Below are 20,724 nucleotides of genomic sequence, written 5' to 3'. Positions count from 1 at the left end.
CTCAAAATGGGTTGGTTCTGTCCAATATCATTAGGTAGATAAATATGTTATCCCCATTTTACAGATGAAATGAAAGGTTTAGACAGCTGAATTGCTTGGATAAGGAAAAAAGGTACTGAAGCCAGAGTTGTTAACATTGCTCCCTCTTCACATTCATTCTTCAGTACCACAAAATGTTTATGTATAAAGCTAGAGTATATACTATGCAATATAATGCTTAGAGGATAATTACAGATATGTAATTAACATAGTTAATAATTCCCATCACTGTACTAACAGTGTTACTTTCAGTACAAACTATGTTAATCTCCTGACCAGTCCAGGCTCAGCATGTTCAGGAAAGAGAGTGTCGGTTCCCCAAGTAGCAGGGGCAGCCTGGTATTGTGTGCACACCAAGAGTTAGGAACCTGCCTTCCTGAGTTCTACCTTCTTGGTAGCATGAAGAGAAGTGCTGGGCTTCCTTCTAGCATGGCAGCAATAGCCTTCAAGGCAGAAGGCCAGCAAAGCAATCCTGAAGCTCCTGCCTTTGTGGAACCCACATCCTCCCAACTGGGGCCTGTCTTTTCTGGACTTCCAAAGTTGCATACCAGCACTTGCCGCGCTCGCTCGGTCTCCCATTTAAGACTGGCTTTGATCTCACTGACAGTCACGTAGCCATTCTTCTGAAGGAAGGAGGAATGGGGATTGAATCAGTTAAAGAGTGCACCTTCCCTTAGAACCCAGGACCTGCCCAGGAACAACAGACTTATCCAGACAGGAGGAAAAGCTGTCAAGCATGAGGGAACACAGAAAATGTTTAAAGGTTCCAGCAGGGAGAGAGACAAGTGACTTTCAGCATGACAGAGGTAGGTTGGTGGGTTCAATCTTAAAAGTGGAGTCCAGGCCAGGCACAGTGGCTCATGCCTGTGATCCTAGCACTTTGGGAGGCTGAGGTGGGGGTATCACCTGAGGTCAAGAGTTCGAGACCAGCTTTGCCAACATGGTGAAACCCCATCTCTACTAAAAATACAAAAATTAGCCGGGCATGGTGGCACATGCCTGTAATCCCAGCTACTCGGGAGGCTGAAGCAGGAGAATCGTTGGAACCTGAGAGGTGGAGGCTGCAGTGAGCCAGAGATTGTGCCACTGCATGCCAGCCTGGGCGACAGAGTGAGACTCCATCCCAAAAAAACAAAAAAAGTGGGTCCCTTTTACTAACATGTTAAGTTAGACTTCTGCAAAGCACTCGAGCATGACAAGGGAAGATTCTGAACAATTAACTGATAGGAAGAAGAATCATAAACTGCTAATAATATCCATTATTTAAATATTCAGCCCTTGCCCTGCCTCATTCTACTCATCCTCCAATACAGAAAAGCCCCTCCCTTATTTAGTTCTGTTTTACATTATAAAGAAAACTGGGCCAGGCGAGGTGGCTCACGCCTATAATCCCAGAACTTTGGGAGGCCGAGGCGGGCACATCACCTGAGGTCGGGAGTTCGAGACCAGCCTGGCCAACATGGAGAACCCTCATCTCTACTAAAATTACAAAATTAGCTGGGCGTGGTGGCACACGCCTGTAATCCCAGCTACTTGGGAGGCTGAGGCAGGAGAATCACTTGAGCCCAGGAGGCTGAGATCGTAGTAAGCCAAGATTGCGCGATTGCACTTTGGCCTGGGCAACGAGTGAAACTCCATCTCAAAAATAATAAAGAAAACTGAACATATCTACCCTAAATACTTGATGGGGATTTGGGGGAAGATAGCATTAGCTTAAGGCATAATGAGGGACAGAGGCATGGCAAACAAGATTTTTTAAAATCTGTTTTTGAAGAATCCATAAAGTAGTTTCAAAAGACATCAGAGTCTGGCTACCCAAAGAAATCTAGTTAGTTGTCTGCATGTCTGTCTACCTGACTAGACTGTAAGCTCCTTGAGAGCAGGAATTTTATCATTCCTCTCTTTATATGCCCCACAGCCTGGCCCAGTGCTTTGCACTGTAGCTGCTCAATAAATGTCTGCTGAACAAGAACAGGCCTGAGTAGTTCATCCATTGGATAGTCTCAGCAAAAGACCTGCATAATGGGGAGCAGGAGCTCAGAACTGCTGACAGCCTTGCATCCCAGTACCTGCACACACACACACTCGAAGGTGCATCAGTACCTCTGCCAGCTGTAGCACCACGGTGTGATCCATATTGAGCTCAGCTGGAACAGACTGAATGAGGTAAGTGCCGCCCACAGGGATGATGCCGAAGCCAGTGCCAAGTGCCTTTAGTTTCTTGATGGCTCTGATCAGGTCGTCTCTGAGGTGAGGAAGAGTTGCTTAACGACCCTTGGAAGATCAGACCTAACAACACAGTTTCAGCTCTGCCCTGGGCAGGACACTGACAGAAAATTTAAAAGACTGCACAACTCCCAGGCGCAGTGGCTCATACCCATAATCCCAACACTTTTGGGATGCCCACATGAGAGGACTGCTTGAGCCCAGGGGTTAGAGACCAGCCTGGGCAACACAGCAAGACTTTGTCTTTACTAAAAAATAAAAAAATAAAAAATTAGCAGGGCATGGTGGCAATCGCCTATAGTCCTTGGGAGGCTGAGGTAGGAGGATCACGTGAGCCCAGGAGTTCAAGGCTGCAGTGAGCTGTGATTGTGCACCACTGTACTCCAACCTGGGTGACAGAGCAAGACCCTGCCTCTAAAATAATAAAAGGCTGCACAACACTCAACTATGTCAGTAAAAAGACAGGGTCAAGGAGCAATAAGTGATGCTTTGACAATCATAGGAGTCAGGCTCTCTGCTCAGCAAACCACTCATTCCAACACCCAGACAGAGGTCAAAGATACACCTGCAGATGCCCATCAGGAAACGTGAATGAGTGAGCTGAAGAGGCAATAGGGGGTAGTGTCACCTGTGGCAAACTAGAGAATGCTTATCTACTTTAAAGGGGGCAACCCAGCTGATTATTGCCAAGTGGAAATTCAAGCCCAATACTACCAAGTTTTCTGATTCTAACTGAAATCAAAGAAGAAAACCTACAAAACAGTGTGTAGATCACATATCCAGCCCACACACAGAGTTTAAAACCTCTGCCAAAGCTCAAAAATATATCACCCAAACAGCCAGGGAAAGGGCACTTTTAGGTAGATTGGAATGCATTCTCCAACTCTCAAGAATAGCAAACTGAAATGCTTCAAATGCTCACCCTCTCTTCATGAGAATTTGCAATGAGTATGGCTAGTAATCTTTTGTTATCACTTTCCTTTTTTTTTTTTTTTAAATATTTTTTTTATTTTTTGAGACGGAGTCTCGCTCTGTCACCCAGGCTGGAGTGCAGTGGCCGGATCTCAGCTCACTGCAAGCTCCGCCTCCCGGGTTCATGCCATTCTCCTGCCTCAGCCTCCTGAGTAGCTGGGACTACAGGCGCCTGCCACCTCGCCCGGCTAAGTTTTTGTATTTTTAGTAGAGACGGGGTTTCACTGTGTTACCCAGGATGGTCTCGATCTCCTGACCTCGTGATCCGCCTGTCTCGGCCTCCCAAAGTGCTGGGATTACAGGCTTGAGCCACCGCGCCCGGCCTTTTTTTTTTTTTTTTTAAAGAGATGAGGTCTTGGCCAGGTGCAGTGGCTTACACCTGTAATCCCTGCACTTTGGGAGGCTGAGAGTTTGAGACCAGCCTAGCCAACATGGTGAAACCCCATCTCCACTAAAAATACAAGAACTAGCAGGGCGCGGTGGCAGGTACCTGTAATCCCAGCTACTCGGGAGGCTGAGGCAGGAGAATCACTTGAACCGGGGAGGCAGAGGTTGCAGTGAGCCGAGATTGCGCCACTGCGCTCCAGCCTGGGCAACAGAGCGAGAGTCCATTTCAAAAAAAAAAAAAAGAAAAGTAGAGATGACATCTTGCTGTGTCCCAGGCTGGAGTGCAGTGGTGCAATCACAGCTCACTGCAGCCTAGAACTATGGGTGCGTGCCTCAACACCCAACTACTTTTTGTAGAGACAAGGTCTCACTACACTGCCCAGGCTGGTCTCAAACTCCTGTCCTCAAGCAATCCTCCCACCTCAGCCTCCCAAAGGGCTAGGATTACAGGTGTAAGCTACTGCACCCAGCCTCGTTACTTTTCTTTGAATATTCTAGGTCTTCAAGATCTCATAGTAGGCTGACTCCTTGGAAGTTACATCAAAAACAGCCTTTTATCTTTTCTCAAACTGGACTCACACAAAGAGGCTGGTGAACTAGATCAATTTATATTCCATCATCTCACTACCACCTCCTTCCCCAGCCTTTCTAGGCACCCACTCTAGTCTCCTTGGCCTCAAATAATCTCAAGACTATATACAGCCCTTGGATACAGTCTAACACCTGCAATCCAAGCACTTTGGGAAGCTGAGGCGGGCAGATCACTTGAGGCCAGGAGTTCAAAACCAGCCTGGCCAACATGGTGAAACCCCATCTCTACTAAAAATACAAAAATTAGCCGGGCAAGGTGGTGCACACCTTACTGGGGAGGCTGTGGCACAAGAATTGCTTGAATCCAGAAGGCAGAGGTTGCAGTGAGCTAAGATCAGGCCACTGCACTCCAGTCTGGGCGACAGCAAGACTCTTTCTCAAAGAAAAACAAAGACTATATATAGCCCCAAGTTTGTTAAAAAATAATACATGAAGAAATGCTTGGAAGGAACTACATTAAAATATATAGCAGTTGTAATCTCTTAGTTGAGAAATAATGGTTTTTGTTTCCCTTTTTATATCTCTATATTTTCTGTTTTCTAAAAATAGCCAGGCGTACGGGCCCATGCCTATAATCCCAACTACTTGGGAGGCTGAGGGGGGAGGATTCCTTGAGGCTGCAGGTAAGCAACGATCTTGGTAGCAGTAAGCTATGATCGTGCCACTGTACTCCAGCCTGGGCAACAGTGAAACCCTGTCTCTTATTTTTTGTTTGTTTCATTTTTTTTTTTTTCTGTACAATATGGAGATCATACAGATTTCTAAGCTAGCCTAGACATGAGGAATAGGGAGAAAAGAGTTCCATCTGAATTTTTAAATTTTTTTTTATTTTAAGACAGAGTCTCGCTCTGTTGCCCAGGCTGGAGTGCAGTGGCGCGGTCTCGGCTCACTGCAAGCTCTGCCTCCTGGGTTCACACCATTCTCCTGCCTCAGCCTCCCGAGTAGCTGGGACTACAGGCGCCTGCCACCACGCCTGGCTAATTTTTTGTATTTTTAGTAGAGACGGGGTTTCACTGTGTTAGCCAGGATGGTCTCAATGTCCTAACCTCATGATCCACCCACCTCGGCCTCCCAAAGTGCTGGGATTACAGGCGTGAGCCACCACGCCCAGCCCCCATCTGAATTTTAAAGACCTCTTTCTGTACTCCAAGGGATTGAAAGAAGACCTACTGACTGACATCCTGGGCGAACTTGCCCCTTCCCTTCAACACCTGTTGATGTAGTTCCTCCAAAGTTATCAGACCTATTGGAGACAGAAATCAGAAAAAGAGATTACCCACTTTAAATAAGTCGACAGCCATTACATTCCAGTGGCCTATGAATAGCAAGTAACATTCTAGTTCCTAACTTTTTTTAACTCTCTCCTTGGCCGGGCACAGTGGCTCGCGCCTGTAATCCCAGCACTTTGGGAGGCCGAGGTGGGTGCATCACCTGAGGCTGGGAGTTCGAGATCAGCCTTACCAACATGGAGAAACCCCATCTCTACTAAAAATACAAAATTAGCCAGGCGTGGTAGCGCATGCCTGTAATCCCAGCTACTAGGGAGGCTGAGGCAGGAGAATCACGTGAACCTGGGAGGCAGAGGTTGCAGTAAGCCAAGATCGCGCCAGTGCACTCCAGCCTGGGCAACAAGAGGGAGACTCTGTCTCAAAAAAAAAAACACTCTCTCCTTATGAAATAACTGGCCATAATATGAGAAATGGATTCTGAGACTTTGCTAGGCCTGTCAACAGAGTGAGAGCCATGAAAATCTAAAAACAAAAGCAGTGTCATCTTTGAAAAACTATAAATGTCCTCTTGACATCAAGGCCGTGTCTATTTATAGTCGATGATGATTTGTAAATGGTTTTAAGTTTTCTTTCTGCAACTTCAATCCACACCATTTAATGTGCTTACTAAGAAAGATGGCATCACCCAATGACGAATTTTAAGGTCACATTTTAGGGAACACAGAGACTCAGCTGGCATTCCCATACGTCAGAGAGACAGTGCAGGACTACAGTTACTAATGAGAAAATCACTCCAGACACATCAGACATCAGGGGAAAAGGCCGATTTCCTACCTCCCTACTATTTTCTGTACTGAGTAGGGATTAGACCTTCCTGGCCAAAGATCTTTGGAGAACAGAGACAATCGTTCAGGTAATTCTATTTACCCTTGGCCATGGAGACTTGCCATGGATTCAACTGCATGAAACAGCTAAGATGTCTCTCAAGTCCTTAGAGGCCTGTAGACTGCAGGACGGAAACGATAATCTTTTACGGTTTTCTCCCTCTCAGAGAAGTCCAGAGTCCAGTTCACAGGACCCAGCCACCCTCACCTCCATTCCGATGCTTCAGCGCCAGGCACACTTCGATAATTTGGACACCTAGTTCGTAATAGAAGTCCCCCACGCCCAGCATCTCAGACCAAAATCCTTTTCCAGCTACAAGACAGAAAAACAAAATCTCGGTTATTGATTAATTTATATCCCTTCTTTTCTTTCAAAGCTGCATTAAAACATCTATCGTATGGGAAGTTTTCCCTGCATGGCATGAAGTTCTTCTGCTCCATTTGCTACTCAGGAAAAAATCAGACTTATTACGGTAACTCCTGCTGAAGAACAGGGCCAGACAGTTCCAGAGGGCAGGCAATCTAAAAGTCATTTCTGGCTGGCTGCAGTGGCTCATGCCTGTAATTCCAGTACTTTCAGACACCAAGGTGGGCGGATCGCTTGAGACCAAGAGTTCGAGACCAGCCTGGCCAACACAGCAAAACCCCATCTCTACTAAAAATAAAAAAAAATTAGCCAGGAGTGGTGGCGTGCGCCTGTAATCCCTGCTACTTGGGAGGCTGAGACAGGAGAATTGCTGGAACCCAGGAGGCAGAGGTTGCAGTGAGCCAAGATTGTACCAACATACTCCAGCCTGGGCAACAAGAGCGCAACTGTCTCAAAAATAAATAAATAAATAAATAAATAAATAAAAATTGAAAAAATAAAACAAAAGTCATTTCTATTTGGCTAATTCTGGCTCAGGATACTGAAAAAACGAGTTTCCATTCACACAACATACAGTGAAATATAATGGGAAATACGGTCTAGACAAGACTAAGAGAAAGAATATGCAGACTCAGCATCCAAAATCCACTGATGTTCTGCAAGTTACCAGGAGTGTGGAAATAAAAAATAAAATACGGGCTGGGCGCAGTGGCTCACACCTGTAATCCCAGCACTCTGGGAGGCAGAGGCAGGCGGATCACCTGAGGTCAGGAGTTTGAGACCAGCCTGACCAACATGGAGAAACCCCGTCTCTACTAAAAATACAAAATTAGCCAGGCATGGTGGTAGGCACCTGTAATCCCAGCTACTCGGGAGGCTGAGGCAGGAGAATCGCTTGAACCTGGGTGGTTGCAGTGACCCAAGATCATGCCATTGCACTCTAGCCTGGGCATCAAGAGCAAAACTCCATCTAAAAAAAAAAAAAAAAAAAAAAGAAAAATGCAGGTTGTAGAGCAGTAGTAATTATAATCCCATGTATGTTTAAAAAGTCGGGGCCAGGCCAGGAGCGGTGGCTCACGCCTGTAATCCCAGCACTTTGGGAGGCTGAGACGGGTAGATCACGAGGTCAGATCAAGGCCATCCTGGCTAACACGCTAAAACCCTGTCTCTACTAAACACACAAAAAATTAGCCAGGCATGGTGGCACACACCTGTGGTCCCAGCTACTCAGGAGGCTGAGGCGGGAGAATCACTTGAACCCAGGAGAAGGTTGCAGTGAGCCAAGATTGCAGCACAACTGTACTCCAGCATGGGCAACAGAGCGAGACTGTCTCAAAAAAAAAAAAAAAAAACACTAGGGCCAGGCACGGTGGCTCACGCCTCTAGTCCCAGCGCCACTCGGGAGGTTGAGGCAGAAAAGTAACTTGAACCCTGGAGTTGAAGGCTGCAGTGGGCTGAATGCACCAATGCACTCCAGCCTAGGTGACAGAAACCTCAACACTAAAAAATAATAAATTAGTAATTTTTTTTTTTTTTTTTTTGAGATGGAGTCTCGCTCTGTTGCCCAGGCTGAAGTGCAGGGGCACAATCTTGGCTCACTGCAACCTTCACCTCCCGGGTTCAAGTGATTCTCCTGCCTCAGCCTCCTAAGTAGCTGGGATTACCGTCACATGCCACCACGCCTGGCTAATTTTTAGTAGAGACAGGGTTTCACCATGTTAGCCAGGATGGTCTCCATCTCCTGACCTCATGATCTGCCTGCCTCAGCCTCCCAAAGTGCCAGGATTACAGGCGTGAGCCACCATGCCCGGTCAATAATTTTTTTTTAAGTTTATAAGTATGAGGAAGGGCTCAGTGCAGAGGCTCACGCCTGTAATCCCAGCACTTTGGGAGGCCAAGAAAGGCTGATCACTTGATCCCAAGAGTTCAAAACCAAACTGGACAACATGGTGAAACCTCCTTTCTATAAAAAATATAAAAATTAGCCAGGTTTGGTGGTACAGGCCTGTAATCCCAGCTACTTGGGAGGCTGAAGCACAAGAATTGCTTGAACCTGGAAGGCAGAGGTTGCAGTGAGCCAAGATGGCACCACTGCACTCCAGCATGGGTGACAGAGCAAGACTCTGTCTCAAAAAAAAAAAACCAAAACTTTAACAAGGTCTTGCTGCAGCCTCAACTTCCTAGGCTCAAGCAATCCTCCTACCTCAGCCTCCCAAGTAGCTGGACTATAGACACATGCCACCACACATGGCAAATTTTTATAGTTTTTGTAGAGATGGGGTCTCGCCATGTTGCCCAAGCTGATCTTGAACTCCTGGATTCAAGTGATCTGCCTGCCTTGGCCTCACAAAGTGCTGGGATTATAGGCATGAGCCACTGCACCTGGCCAAAATTAAATATTTTTTAATAAAGAGGGAAAATGCCATAAAAAATTCTACTGTAGATCATTCAAGGAATGATCATGGACACTGGCTACTCAGCCTATAGTTGGTCTATCTTCCATATCAGACAGTAACTAGCCATCCTGCTAGGTACTCCCTAAAGATGACACCTTCTGGGTCTTCTTGTAGGCCTTTCTAGCAGATACCCCAACAGTGGTAACAACTATGTGAGCTTCTGTCCCTAAGGTTCTCTATAAGAACACTGGAACCCTACAGACAACTTCTTACAGGCCAGCGGATCCACGCCAATGGTTGCACACATGTCCTGGAACTGCACACGGAACTCAGGATTCTTCCGGATCTCCTGCTTGTGCTTGCTGGCAAATTCCTCCAGGTTGGTCTTGAACATGTCCAACTGCTTTGACATCTGTTGGATGGACAGGGAGTGGTGAAGGGCAGCCCAGCCAGATGATAATCAGATGCCAAAAATAGGTGCCCAGTCCTGTGGCATGGCAAAGGCTGAAATAACCAGTCTCTCTCAGCCTACCATTATGCTGTTTACCATCTATCTCTCTCTTTATCCCTGCCTCTCCTTCACAGTTCTGTTGTCAGCAGAAATGGGATGCTGTACTGTTTTCTCACTTCCAAACTAGACAATTTTTTGTGCGTTCCTGTTCTAAAATCAGGATGTATTTAATAATCAAGGTGCACATATATACAACCAAATACATGCACAAAAAAAGAACAAAGTGTTATATATAATGTGGTATTCCTTTTCTTTTACCCAGAAAAACTTATTAATTTGAAGATGTACCTAATAATTCATTGTATCTTAGAAATGAGGGAATGCAGTGTTCACCCATTAGAAAATCTTTACCCCCCGATGGAAAGGGTGGAAGGGAAAAAAATGAAGTGTTGCATGAATCTGTTTAACCTATGAGTCTGGCCAGGAATGGTGGCTCACACCTGTAATCCCACAATGGATCACTTGAGCCCAGGAGTTCAAGTTTAGCTGGGGCAACATAGCAAGACTCTGTCTCAATCAATCAACATATATATATTTTTTTTTTTTAAATTTTTTTTTGAGACAGAGTCTTGCTTTGTTGCCCAGGCTGGAGTGCACTGGCACAATCTCAGCTCACTGCAACCTTAGCCTCCCAGTTCAAGCGATTCTCTTGCCTCAGCCTCCTGAGTAGTTGGGACGACAGGCACACACCACCACACCTGGCTAATTTTTGTATTTTTAGTGAAGACAGGATTTCATCATGTGGGCCAGGCTGGTCTCGAATTCCTGACTTCAAGCAATCCATCAGCCTCAGCCTCCCAAAGTGCTGGGATTACAGATGTGAGCCACCGCGCAGGGTCAATCAATCAATCAATCAACCAACCAATATAAATTAAAAAAAAAAACTTTTGCGTCATGAACCTCCCTGGGGATCAATTCCAGATAAAGAACTACTCTGGGACTTTAATTTGCCAGATTGCATTTCATGTTAAATACAAAAGACCTGGGGATTTTCTGACTTTGTATTACCCCTTCTCTTTTCCTAATTAACAAGGACCATCTTCTATTCCACCAAGAATAAGCACTCCTAGCCCAATATTTCTCACATAAAACTGTTAGAAACCTCCACATTCTTTTAATCACAATTTTCAGTTGATTCCTGCAGTCATCTCCCCTGTGAGTGGGAGCTTTTGAAGAGCACAGCCTGGGCCTACTATTTTTCTTCAGCTCACAGCCCCGTTTTCCTGTTTAACAGCTTCCTCCTCTTCTTCCCCAATCACAATCACTGCGTAAACTTGGAGCATGTAAAGAGCAGGGAAGGGCTGGAAAAGAAAACTGCACAGGAGCTGCACACCCATCACTCACACACTGTCCTGGTGTGTGCCTAGATGTCATGATGGTGGTGTGGGTGCCACAGGTTAGGCAATATTTTCATTTTATTCTGAAGTATTTAAAATGAAAAGCCCCAGAGGACGTAAATCAATAACAGCTCTACCACTTACTACCCATATAACCTTGGATATATTACTTAATACCCCAGTGTCCCAATTTCTTTTTCTTTTCTTTTTTTTTTTTTTGAGACAGAGTTTTGCTCTTGTCGCCCAGGCTGGAGAGCAGTGGCACAATCTCGGCTCACTGCAAACTCCACCTCCTGGGTTCAAGACATTCTTCTGCCTCAGCCTCCCAAGTAGCTGGGATTACAGGCATGTGCCACTACGCCCAGCTAATTTTATATTTTTAGTAGAGATGGGGTTTCTCCATGTTGGTCAGGCTGGTCTCGAACTCCTGACCTCAGGTGATCCGCCCACCTCGGCCTCCCAAAGTGCTGAGATTACAGGTGTGAGCCACCACGCCTGGCCTTTTTTTTTTTTTTTTTTTTTGAGACAGAGTCTTGCTCTGTCCCCCAAGGTGGAACGCGGTGGCAAGATACTGGCTTACTACAACCTCTGCCTCCTGGGTTCATGCAATTTTCCTACCTCAGCCTCCTCAGTAGCTGGGACTACAGGAGCCAGCCACCACGCCCGGCTAATTTTTGTATTTTTAGTAGAGACGGGATTTCACCATGTTGGCCAGGCTGGTCTCGAACTCCTGACCTCCAGTGATCAGCCTTCCTCAGCTTCCCATAGTGCTGGGATTACAGGCGTACCCCACAGCGCCCAGCTCTCAATTTTGAACTCAGAATACGGCCAGGCACGGTGGTTCACGACTGTAGTCCCAGCACTTTGGGAGGCTGAGGCGGGCGGATCACCTCGGGCAGATCACCTGAGGCCAGGAGTTCAAGACCAGCCCAGCCAACATGGCGAAACCCTGACTCTACAAAAAAAATACAAAAATTAGGGCCAAGCACGGTGGCTCACACCTGTAATTCCAGCACTTTGGGAAGCCAAGGTGGGTGGATCACAAAGTCAAGAATTTGAGACCAGCCTGACCAACATGGAGAAACCCTGTCTCTACTAAAAATACAAAAACTGTCTGGGCGTGGTGGCTCACGCTTGTAATCCCAGCACTTTGAGAGGCCGAGGCGGGTGGATCATGAGGTCAGGAGTTCGAGACCAGCCTGGCCAAGATGGTGAAACCCCGTCTCTACTAAAAATACAAAAATTAGCCGGGTGCAGTGGCGGGCGCCTGTAATTCCAACTACTCGGGAGGCTGAGGCAGGAGAATCGCTTGAACCTGGGAGGTGGAGGTTGCAGTGAGCCGAGATCGCGCCACTGCGCGCTAGCCTGGGCGACAGAGCAACACTCCGTCTCAAAAAAAAAAAAAATATATATTAGCCGGGCGTGGTAGCGCATGCCTGTAGTTGTAGCTACTCGGGAGGCTGAGGTTGGAGAATCACTTGAACCCGGGAAACGGAGGCTGCAGTGAGCTGAGATCATGCCACTGTACTCCAGTCTGGGCAACAGAGCAAGACTCCATCAAAAAAAGAAAAAAAAAACCCTCAGAATAATAGGGTTCCCTCCTTATGGGACTGTAATGAGGACTGAACAAGACAGTATATGTAAAGAAAATAGACAAATGCCTGGGACGTTACATGCCTGGGACGTTACAAGCATGTAATCACTCAAATATGTTGGCCATTATTGTTATTAGCAAGTCACTTAAAAGATCTCAGCGGTTCAGAAATCAAAATTTGCCAAACACCCTATTTCTAGTTCAATCTACACAATCAAATTCGTATCCAAGGTGTTTTGGCCAGCCCTGTTAGGTCTCCCTCCCTGCCTGGGGCCCCCCAGCCGACTCACCTGGGCTAGCTGGTCCTCAGCCAAGACCGTCCCTCGCTCCTTATACTTGGCCTGTCAGACAAAGAGACCAGCATGAGTTAAGAGAGTGGGCGCTGGGGGCCGCGCGTAGTGGCTCACGCCTGTAATCCCAGCACTTTGGGAGGCGGAGGCGGGCGGATCACGAGGTCAGGAGACTGAGACCATCCTGGCTAACACGGTGAAACCGTCTCTACTAAAAATACAAAAAATTAGCCGAGCGTGGTAGTGGGCGCCTGTAGTTCCAGCTACTCGGGAGGCTGAGGCAGGAGGATGGCGTGACCCGGGAGGCGGAGCTTGCAGTGAGCCGAGATCGCGCCACTGCACTCCAGTCTGGGGGACAGAGCAAGACTCCGTCTCAAAAAAAAAAAGAAAAAGAAAAACAAGAGAGTAGGCGCTGGGGTCCCCCACTTGTGCTGCCACAGCTTTGGGATGAAAAGAGGGGGGTTTCTCTTAAATGGTTTTCTTAGGGAGAAGGATAGGGTGATGGAGTAGAATCGACGACTGTAGATTTGTGAGTAGAGTCCCATTTGTAGTTAAAACTTGGGTAAGTGGGAGAAAGGGCTGGGCATCTGGGAACGCTGCCAATCCACCGGAAGCTGGAGACATTCTGTATCCCGGGGCCAAGAAGCCCGTCTCAGATTCTGCTGGGAGGTGATTAACGGGTAGGACTCGGCTCCGAGAGAATTCAGTCTCGCACGGGTCAGGGGCAGGTTGTGGGTCGGCCTTCTTCCTGCTCACCTCTGCAAGTTTCTTCTTGGCGATGGCGCCAGCTCCCACCCCACGGCGGTGCATTCCCACCCTGGGCCCGCGGGCCGCCCAGCTGCAGCGACCCCACGTCTCCCCGTCCCGGGTTCCGCCGCCCGCTCCCCAAGGCGGAAGCCCGAGCCGCGCGTCATCTGCACGCGCCGGAAGCCACGAGGCGCATTTCCTGCTGCGGGGTTGAGTGTCTCCGGTTGCTACCAGTCCGGCGACCCCGCCTTTAGCTAGTGGCCAAGATTCGCAAAGCCTCGCAGCGAGGAAGGCACGAATATTCGCGCGCGGCCGAGGCCCTCGTTGGCTAGTGCTGGGACGTGGAGCCCCGGCCGCCAAGACCCAAGCTTGTGCATTCCGCCCACGTAGGCGCCTGGGGCCTTGGTCTTCCTCGACTGCCCCTCCACTGCCTGGAGGTCATCAAATGCCCCTGGACCACCTCTTACGTGCCAAACGCTGTGTTGGCCATCCAGGGTTCCATATTGAGCATAAAATAGCCCTCTGCCCTAACGGAGTTAACCTGTTGGAATCACATACAAAGGATTCTGACTACGAAGGGCCTTGAAGTTAAGTTGAACTCTGAAGTCAGATTGCCTGGCTGCGAAGCTCAGTTCCACTACATATGGTACAGGAACTTAAGGCAAATTATTTTAATGTCTTTATGGTTCACTATCCACAGTAGTGAAATAGAATAATACCTACTCATGGCCGGGCGCGGTGGCTCAAGCCTGTAATCCCAGCATTTCGGGAGGCTGAGGCGGGTGGATCACCTGAGGTTAGGAGTTCGAGACCAGCCTGGCCAACAAGGCGAAACCCCCGTCTGTACTAAAAATACAAAAAAATTAGCAGGGTGTGGTGGTGCGCATCTGTAATCCCTGGTATTTGGGAGGCTGAAGCAGAAGAATCTCTTGAACCAGGAGGCGGAGGTTGCGATGAACCAGGATTGTGCCATTGCACTCCAAGCCTGAGCGACAAGAGCGTGACTCCGTCTCAAAAAACAAAGAAAAAAATGTAGTAAATCATATCGTGCAATGCCTGGCACACAAATAAATATCAGTTATGATTGTTATTCATTTTTTGAGATAAAATCAGTCATCTGTGGCTGGGCGCGGTAGCTCACGCCTGTAATCCCAGCACTTTGGGAGGCCGAGGTGGGTGGATCACGAGGTCAGGAGTTCAAGACCAGCTCGGCCAAGATGTTGAAACCCCGTCTCTACTAAAAATACAAAAAATTAGCTGGGTGTGGTGGCTGGTGCCTGTAATCCTAGCTGCTCCGGAGGCTGAGGCAGAGAATTCCTTGAACCTGGGAGGCAGAGGTTGCAGTGAGCAGAGATCCTGCCGATGCACTCCAACCTTGGCGACAGAGCGAGACTCCGTCTCAAAAAAAAAAAAAAGGAAAAAAAATGAAAAAGACCCAGGTTCCTTAAGCGAACCAGGAGGTGGTAGTTAGGCTTCTCCACATGGAAACCCCTTAGTCTCACTGGCCATGGCCAAAAACCTGCAGTTGCTTCCATGTTTAGGTGCTGACCACCAAGGGTCCCGGGTTGGAAAGGAAGAGAGAAAGAGAGAGAAACGGGGAGAGAGAGAGAGAGAGAGAGAGAGATTCCCCTTTATGGAGCAGAAAGGAAAAGGAAAAAGGGGGAAAATAAATCCCAAACTTTGGGCTTACGTTTTCCTCCTGGCTGTCTCGCCAAAATATGTTAATGGTGGAGGGTGTCCAGGTTCTTGGGGTCTTGAAAAAACAACTGGACAAAACACACAAACAAAGCAAGGAAGGAATTAAGGGATTTATTGAAAATGAAAGTAGCGTGGGCACGGTGGCTCATGCCTGTAATCCCAGCACTTTGGGAGGCTGACTCGGGTGAATCACTTGAGGTCAGGAGTTCGAGACCAGCCTGGCCAACATGGTGAGACCCTCGATCTACTAAAAAAAATACAAAAGTAGCCAGATGTGTTGACACACACCTGTAATCCCAGCTACTCGGGAGGCTGAGGCAAGAGAATCACTTGAACCCGGGAGGCCGAGGTTGCAGTGAGCCAAGACTGCACCATTACACTCCAGCCTGGGCAACAGAGGGAAACTCCATCTCAAAAAAAAAAGAAGCCGGGCACGGTGGCTCAAGCCTGTAATCCCAGCACTTTGGGAGGCTGAGACGGGAGGATCATGAGGTCAGGAGATCGAGACCATCCTGGCTAACACGGTGAAACCCCGTCTCTACTAAAAAATACAAAAAACTAGCCGGGCGAGGTGGCGGGCGCCTGTGGTCCCAGCTACTCAGGAGACTGAGGCAGGAGAATGGCGTAAACCCGGGAGGCGGAGCTTGCAGTGAGCTGAGATCTGGCCACTGCACTCCAGCCTGGGCGACAGAGCCAGACTCAGTCTCAAAAAAAAGAAAAAAAAAAAGAAAAGAAAAAAGAAAGAAAACTCTACAGTGTGGGAGTGGGCCCAAGCATAAGGGCAGGCAGATCACCTGAGGTCAGGAATTTGAGACCAGCCTGACCGACATGGTGAAACCCTGTTTCTACTGAAAATACAAAAAATTAGCCAGGCATGATGGCGCATGCCTGTAATCCTAGCTACTAGGGAGGCTGAGGCAGGATAATTGCTTGAACCCGGGAGATGGAGGTTCCAATGAGCTTCAAAATGTAACTGCCGTTTTGGACCTAGAGGAATGGTGGAACCATGAGTACAATGAGCTTCAATCCTCAAGGATTTTTACGGAGCAGACTGTCATACCAGCCCTACGCCACCAATCTCTGAGTGTTTATTTATTTATTTACTTTGAGACAGAGTCTCGCTCTGTCGCCAGGCTGGACTGCAGTGGCACGATCTTGGCTCACTGCAACCTCTGCCTCTTAGGTTCAAGCAATTCTGCCTCAGCCTCCCGAGTAGCTAGGACTACAGGCGCACGCCGCCATACCTAAATTTTTTTTTTTTTTTTTTTTTTAGTAGAAACAGGGTTTCACCATGTTGCCCAGCCTGGTCTCGAACTCCTGAGCTCAGGCAATCCGCCCACCTTGGCCTCCCAAAGTACTAGGATTACAGGCGTGAGCTACTATGCCCAGGCTATTTTTTATTTTTATTTTTTATTTTACTAGAGCGCGAACACAGTCCCCCCCACTACCACAAATTACGCAGTCGAGTTTGCCACATTTGGGGAAATTGCAGGAGTCGGCACGTTCCAAGTGCAATGGATGAGCCTCGCCCTAAGAAAACCACCTTCAGGATAATGGTATCTCCCCTGCCAGGAAAGTATTGAGTGTTTATGAGAAAGAGAAATAATGTTCTGTCTTACTAAAGCCACTATTATTTTGTGTTTTCCTGTTATTTGAAGACAAATCTATTTCTTTTTTCTTTTTTTTTTTTTTTTGAGACGGTGTTTCACTCTTGTTGCCTAGGCTAGAGTGCAATGGCGTGATCTCAGCTCACCGCAATCTCCACCTCCCGGGTTCAAGCGATTCTCCTGCCTCAGCCTCCCGGGTAGCTGGGACTACAGGCGCACATCACCACACCTGGCTAATTTTTGTATTTTTAGTAGAGACAGGGTTTCGCCATGTTGGCCAGGCTGGTTTCAAATTCCTAACCTCAAGTGATCCACCCACCTTGGCCTCCCAAAGTGCTGAGATTCCATGCAGGAGCCACCACCCCCAGCCATCATAAGAGGTCTTAACTACATAACTTCCAAACACAAAACTTGGTCCCTTAGGTACTCACTGACACCATCTAGATACACCTGCTTCCTCCCTTACTCTTTGACTCGTTATGCAATGCCCTAAGGTATGCACACTGATCTGCTCACTCACAATGAAGAACTTAGATTTAATAATTCATGCCTTCAAATGCATACACACATGCCTAGTCCCTTTTTTTTTTCTTTTTTTTTCTTTTTTTTCAGATGGAGTTTCACTGTTGTTGCCTGGGCTGGAGTGCAATGGCACGATCTCGGCTCACTGCAACCTCTGCCTCCCAGGTTCAAGCGATTCTCCTACCTCAGCCTCCAGAGTAGCTGGGATTACAGGCATGTACCACCAAGCCTGGCCAAGTTTTTGTATTTTTAGTAGAGACGGGGTTTCTCCGTGGTGGTCAGGCTGGTCTTGAACTCCCGACCTCAGGTGATCGGCCCGCCTCGGCTTCCCAGAGTGCTGGGATTACAGGCGTGAGCCACTGTGCGCCCAACTTCTCCTTTTTTTTTTTGAGACCAAATTTCGCTCTCGTTGCCCAGGCTAGAGTGCAGTGGTGTGATCTCAGCTCACTGCAACCTCTGCCTCCCGGGTTCAAGCGATTCTCCTGCCTCAACCTCCCAAGTAGCTGGGACTACAGGTACCCACAACCATGGCCGACTAATTTTGGCTTTTTAGTAGAGACGAGGTTTCACCACATTGGCCAGGCTGGTCTTGAACTCCTAACCTCAGGTGACCCACCTGCCTCGGCTTCCCAAAGTGCAGGATTATAGGCGTGAGCCACCACGCCTGGCTTGCCACTGCGCCCAGCTGTGCCTAGTCCCTTAGATGCACAAAGTGGACCTCAATAGCTATACTTGTGGCCACACTCTGGCAGACATGCTCATCCTCCTATGCAGATACATTTGTACCCTTTTATAATTTTAGGGAAAATATGCTGACCAGTGATATCCTGGTAAGGGTTTAACAACTACCTTGCCAGGCTGGGAGAGGGGAACCCTGATTTGTAGCATTTGCCTATGTCCATGGTGTAAATACTCTGACTGTGGGCTTGATATGTTGCCAGGATGGTATATGGTGGCTATTCACAGGTGCTATCACAGGGCACTATAGCTTTGAACAACTGGGCTTAAGTGATCCTCCTGCCTCAGTCTCTCAAGCAGATGGGACAAAGGCACTTGCCACTGTGCCTGCTTCCAGCACATCACAGAATGCTGACCATCACGGAATCCCTCATTTGCTTTAACTGACTCATTGGCTTCGTGGCAGGTTGGCTAAGAACATGGTCTTTTTTTTGTCGGGGGATGGAGTTTCGCTCTTATTGCCCAGGCTGGAGTGCAGTGGCGCAAACTTGGCTCACCACAACCTCCGCCTCCCGGGTTCAAGCGATTCTCCTGCCTCGGCCTCCCGAGTAACTGGGACCACAGGCATGCGGCCCCACACCCGTCTAACTTTGCATTTTTAGTAGAGAGAGGGTCTCTCCATGTTGGTCAGGCTGGTCTCGAACTCCTGACCTCAGGTGATCCGCCTGCCTCGGCCTCCCAAAGTGCTAGGATTATAGGCGTGAGCCACCGCGCCCAGCCAGAACATAGTCTTTTAATTTTTTTTTTTTTTTTTTTTTTTTTTGAGACAGGGCCTCATTATGTCACGCAGGCCGGAATGCAGTGGTGCCATCGTAGCTCATCATAACCTTGAACTCCTGGGCTTAAGGGATCCTGTGACCTCAGCCTTTCAGGCAGCTGGGACTACAGATGCATGCCACTGTGCCTGGTTAATTTTTTGAAACTGTCATAGAGATAAAGTCTGGCCTTGTTTCCCAGGCTGGTCTTGATCTCCTGGGCTCAAGTGATCCTCTCACCTTGGCCTCCCTAAATACTGGGATTACAGGTGTGAGCCAGTGCACTCAGCCTCCAGTTGACCTCTAAGATTTCTTTCAGCTCTGACATTCTTGGTTTCTATTCCTTTAAATTCCTGGAGCTCCTGGAATCTATACACACAATTTAGAGCAAGTCTTTGTTTAGAGGGTTTGTTTTAGTGATTCTCCATGATAGAACTGATTATCTAGGGGAGAAATTTGAATCTACATTTCTGAGGTTTTGGATGTCTTCAGGGGAGGTTGGTGAATCAAAAAGACTTAGTTTTGAGCTGGACATGATGGCTCACACCTATTAATACAATTCCAGCCACAGAGCAGAAGTGGGTGGAGTACTGAGGCAGGAAGATCTCCAGCCCAGGAGTTTGAGGCTGCTGTAAGCCATGATCACACCACTGCACTGTAGCCTAGGCAACGGAGGGAAACCCCCAACTCTAAAAAAAGAAGTTAGTTTTTTTCCATTTGTACAACGTTCTTACTGTGGGCTCGGCATTGTGCTAGGCATTTTGTAAACATTGTCTTCCTTTTTTTTATATATATCATGGTGGTCTCATTTAAAGCCTTATCATAACCCTTTAAAAAAAAAGATAGGCCGGGCGCGGTGGCTCAAGCCTGTAATCCCAGCACTTTGGGAGGCCGAGGCGGGCGGATTACCTGAGGTCAGGAGTTCGAGACCAGCCTGGCTAACATGGTGAAACCTGGTCTCTACTAAAAGTACAACAATTAGCTGGGTGTGGTGGCACATGCCTGTAATCTCAGCTACTTGGGAGGCTGAAGCAGGAGAATTGCTTGAGCCCGGGAGGTGAAGGTTGCAGTGAGCTGAGATCTTGCCACTGCACTCCAGCCTGGGAGACAGAGTGAGACTCTGTCTCAAAAAATATAAAAAATAAAAAATAAAAATAAAAGAAAATCGGCCGGGCGCAGTGGCTCAAGCCTGTAATCCCAGCACTTTGGGAGGCTGAGACGGGCGGATCACGAGGTCGGGAGATCAAGACCATCCTGGCTAACACGGTGAAACCCCGTCTCTACTAAAAAATACAAAAACCTAGCCGGGCGAGGTGGCGGGTGCCTGTAGTCCCAGCTACTCGGGAGGCTGAGGCAGGAGAATGGTGTAAACCCAGGAGGCGGAGCTTGCAGTGAGCTGAGATCCGGCCACTGCACTCCAGCCTGGGCGACAGAGCGAGACTCCGTATCAAAAAAATAAAAATAAATAAAAGAAAAGAAAAGAAAATTTAAAGTAGGCTGGGTGACACAGCAAGAATCTGTCTCAAAAAAAAATAAAATAAAATAAAAAGGAGTTTTGTTTGATTAGCAGAATACCTTGAGGCACAATCCTACCCCTCCCATTGTCTTGTGTTCTCCCCATTTTGCTCACTGCCAGCCCTTGGGCCAATCTGGTTGCCACTCTCTCCCTGAGTTGATTTTATTTATTAATTTTGGTTTTAGGTAATTTATTAGGTTAACTTACAGACAGAAGGGTGGTCTTGGGTGGCCACAAGACGGGTAGATCTCCACACAACAACCCCCAGACCCAGGGCTTACATCCTGGGGAAAAGCATAAGTGCTTTGGTAGGAATGT

The 20,724-nt window shown here is 47.8% G+C and overlaps 1 protein-coding gene and 1 non-coding gene across 11 annotated transcripts in view; both read right to left on the bottom strand.

Moving 5' to 3' along the window:
- Nucleotides 1-20,724, bottom strand: part of SNF8 (SNF8 subunit of ESCRT-II) — a 576,904-nt gene that overhangs the window by 3,689 nt on the left and 552,491 nt on the right. For 8 of the 10 annotated variants that reach the window (XM_050765704.1, XM_050765706.1, XM_050765707.1 and 5 more), the window contains exons 2-8: nt 13,580-13,723; nt 12,824-12,874; nt 9,365-9,503; nt 6,537-6,641; nt 5,386-5,458; nt 2,143-2,284; nt 588-662 (exon numbers count right to left, since the gene is read on the bottom strand). In XM_050765704.1, coding sequence (XP_050621661.1) covers nt 588-662; nt 2,143-2,284; nt 5,386-5,458; nt 6,537-6,641; nt 9,365-9,503; nt 12,824-12,874; nt 13,580-13,633 — 639 coding nt within the window. In that variant the 5' untranslated portion in view covers nt 13,634-13,723. Of the gene's footprint in view, nt 1-587; nt 663-2,142; nt 2,285-5,385; nt 5,459-6,536; nt 6,642-9,364; nt 9,504-12,823; nt 12,875-13,579; nt 13,742-20,724 lie in introns of those variants that run through there. The other 2 variants (XM_050765703.1, XM_050765712.1) reach the window with 2 other exon arrangements.
- Nucleotides 16,688-16,848, bottom strand: LOC126940002 (U1 spliceosomal RNA). The gene has a single exon (XR_007720535.1). It is a non-coding gene; the product is annotated as a U1 spliceosomal RNA (small nuclear RNA).

The sequence above is a fragment of the Macaca thibetana genome, chromosome 16, assembly GCF_024542745.1.
Source record: "Macaca thibetana thibetana isolate TM-01 chromosome 16, ASM2454274v1, whole genome shotgun sequence".
NCBI classification, from domain to species: Eukaryota; Metazoa; Chordata; class Mammalia; order Primates; family Cercopithecidae; genus Macaca; species Macaca thibetana.
Note: the sequence above shows the minus strand (reverse complement) of the source record. Positions and strands in the feature narration are given on the sequence as shown.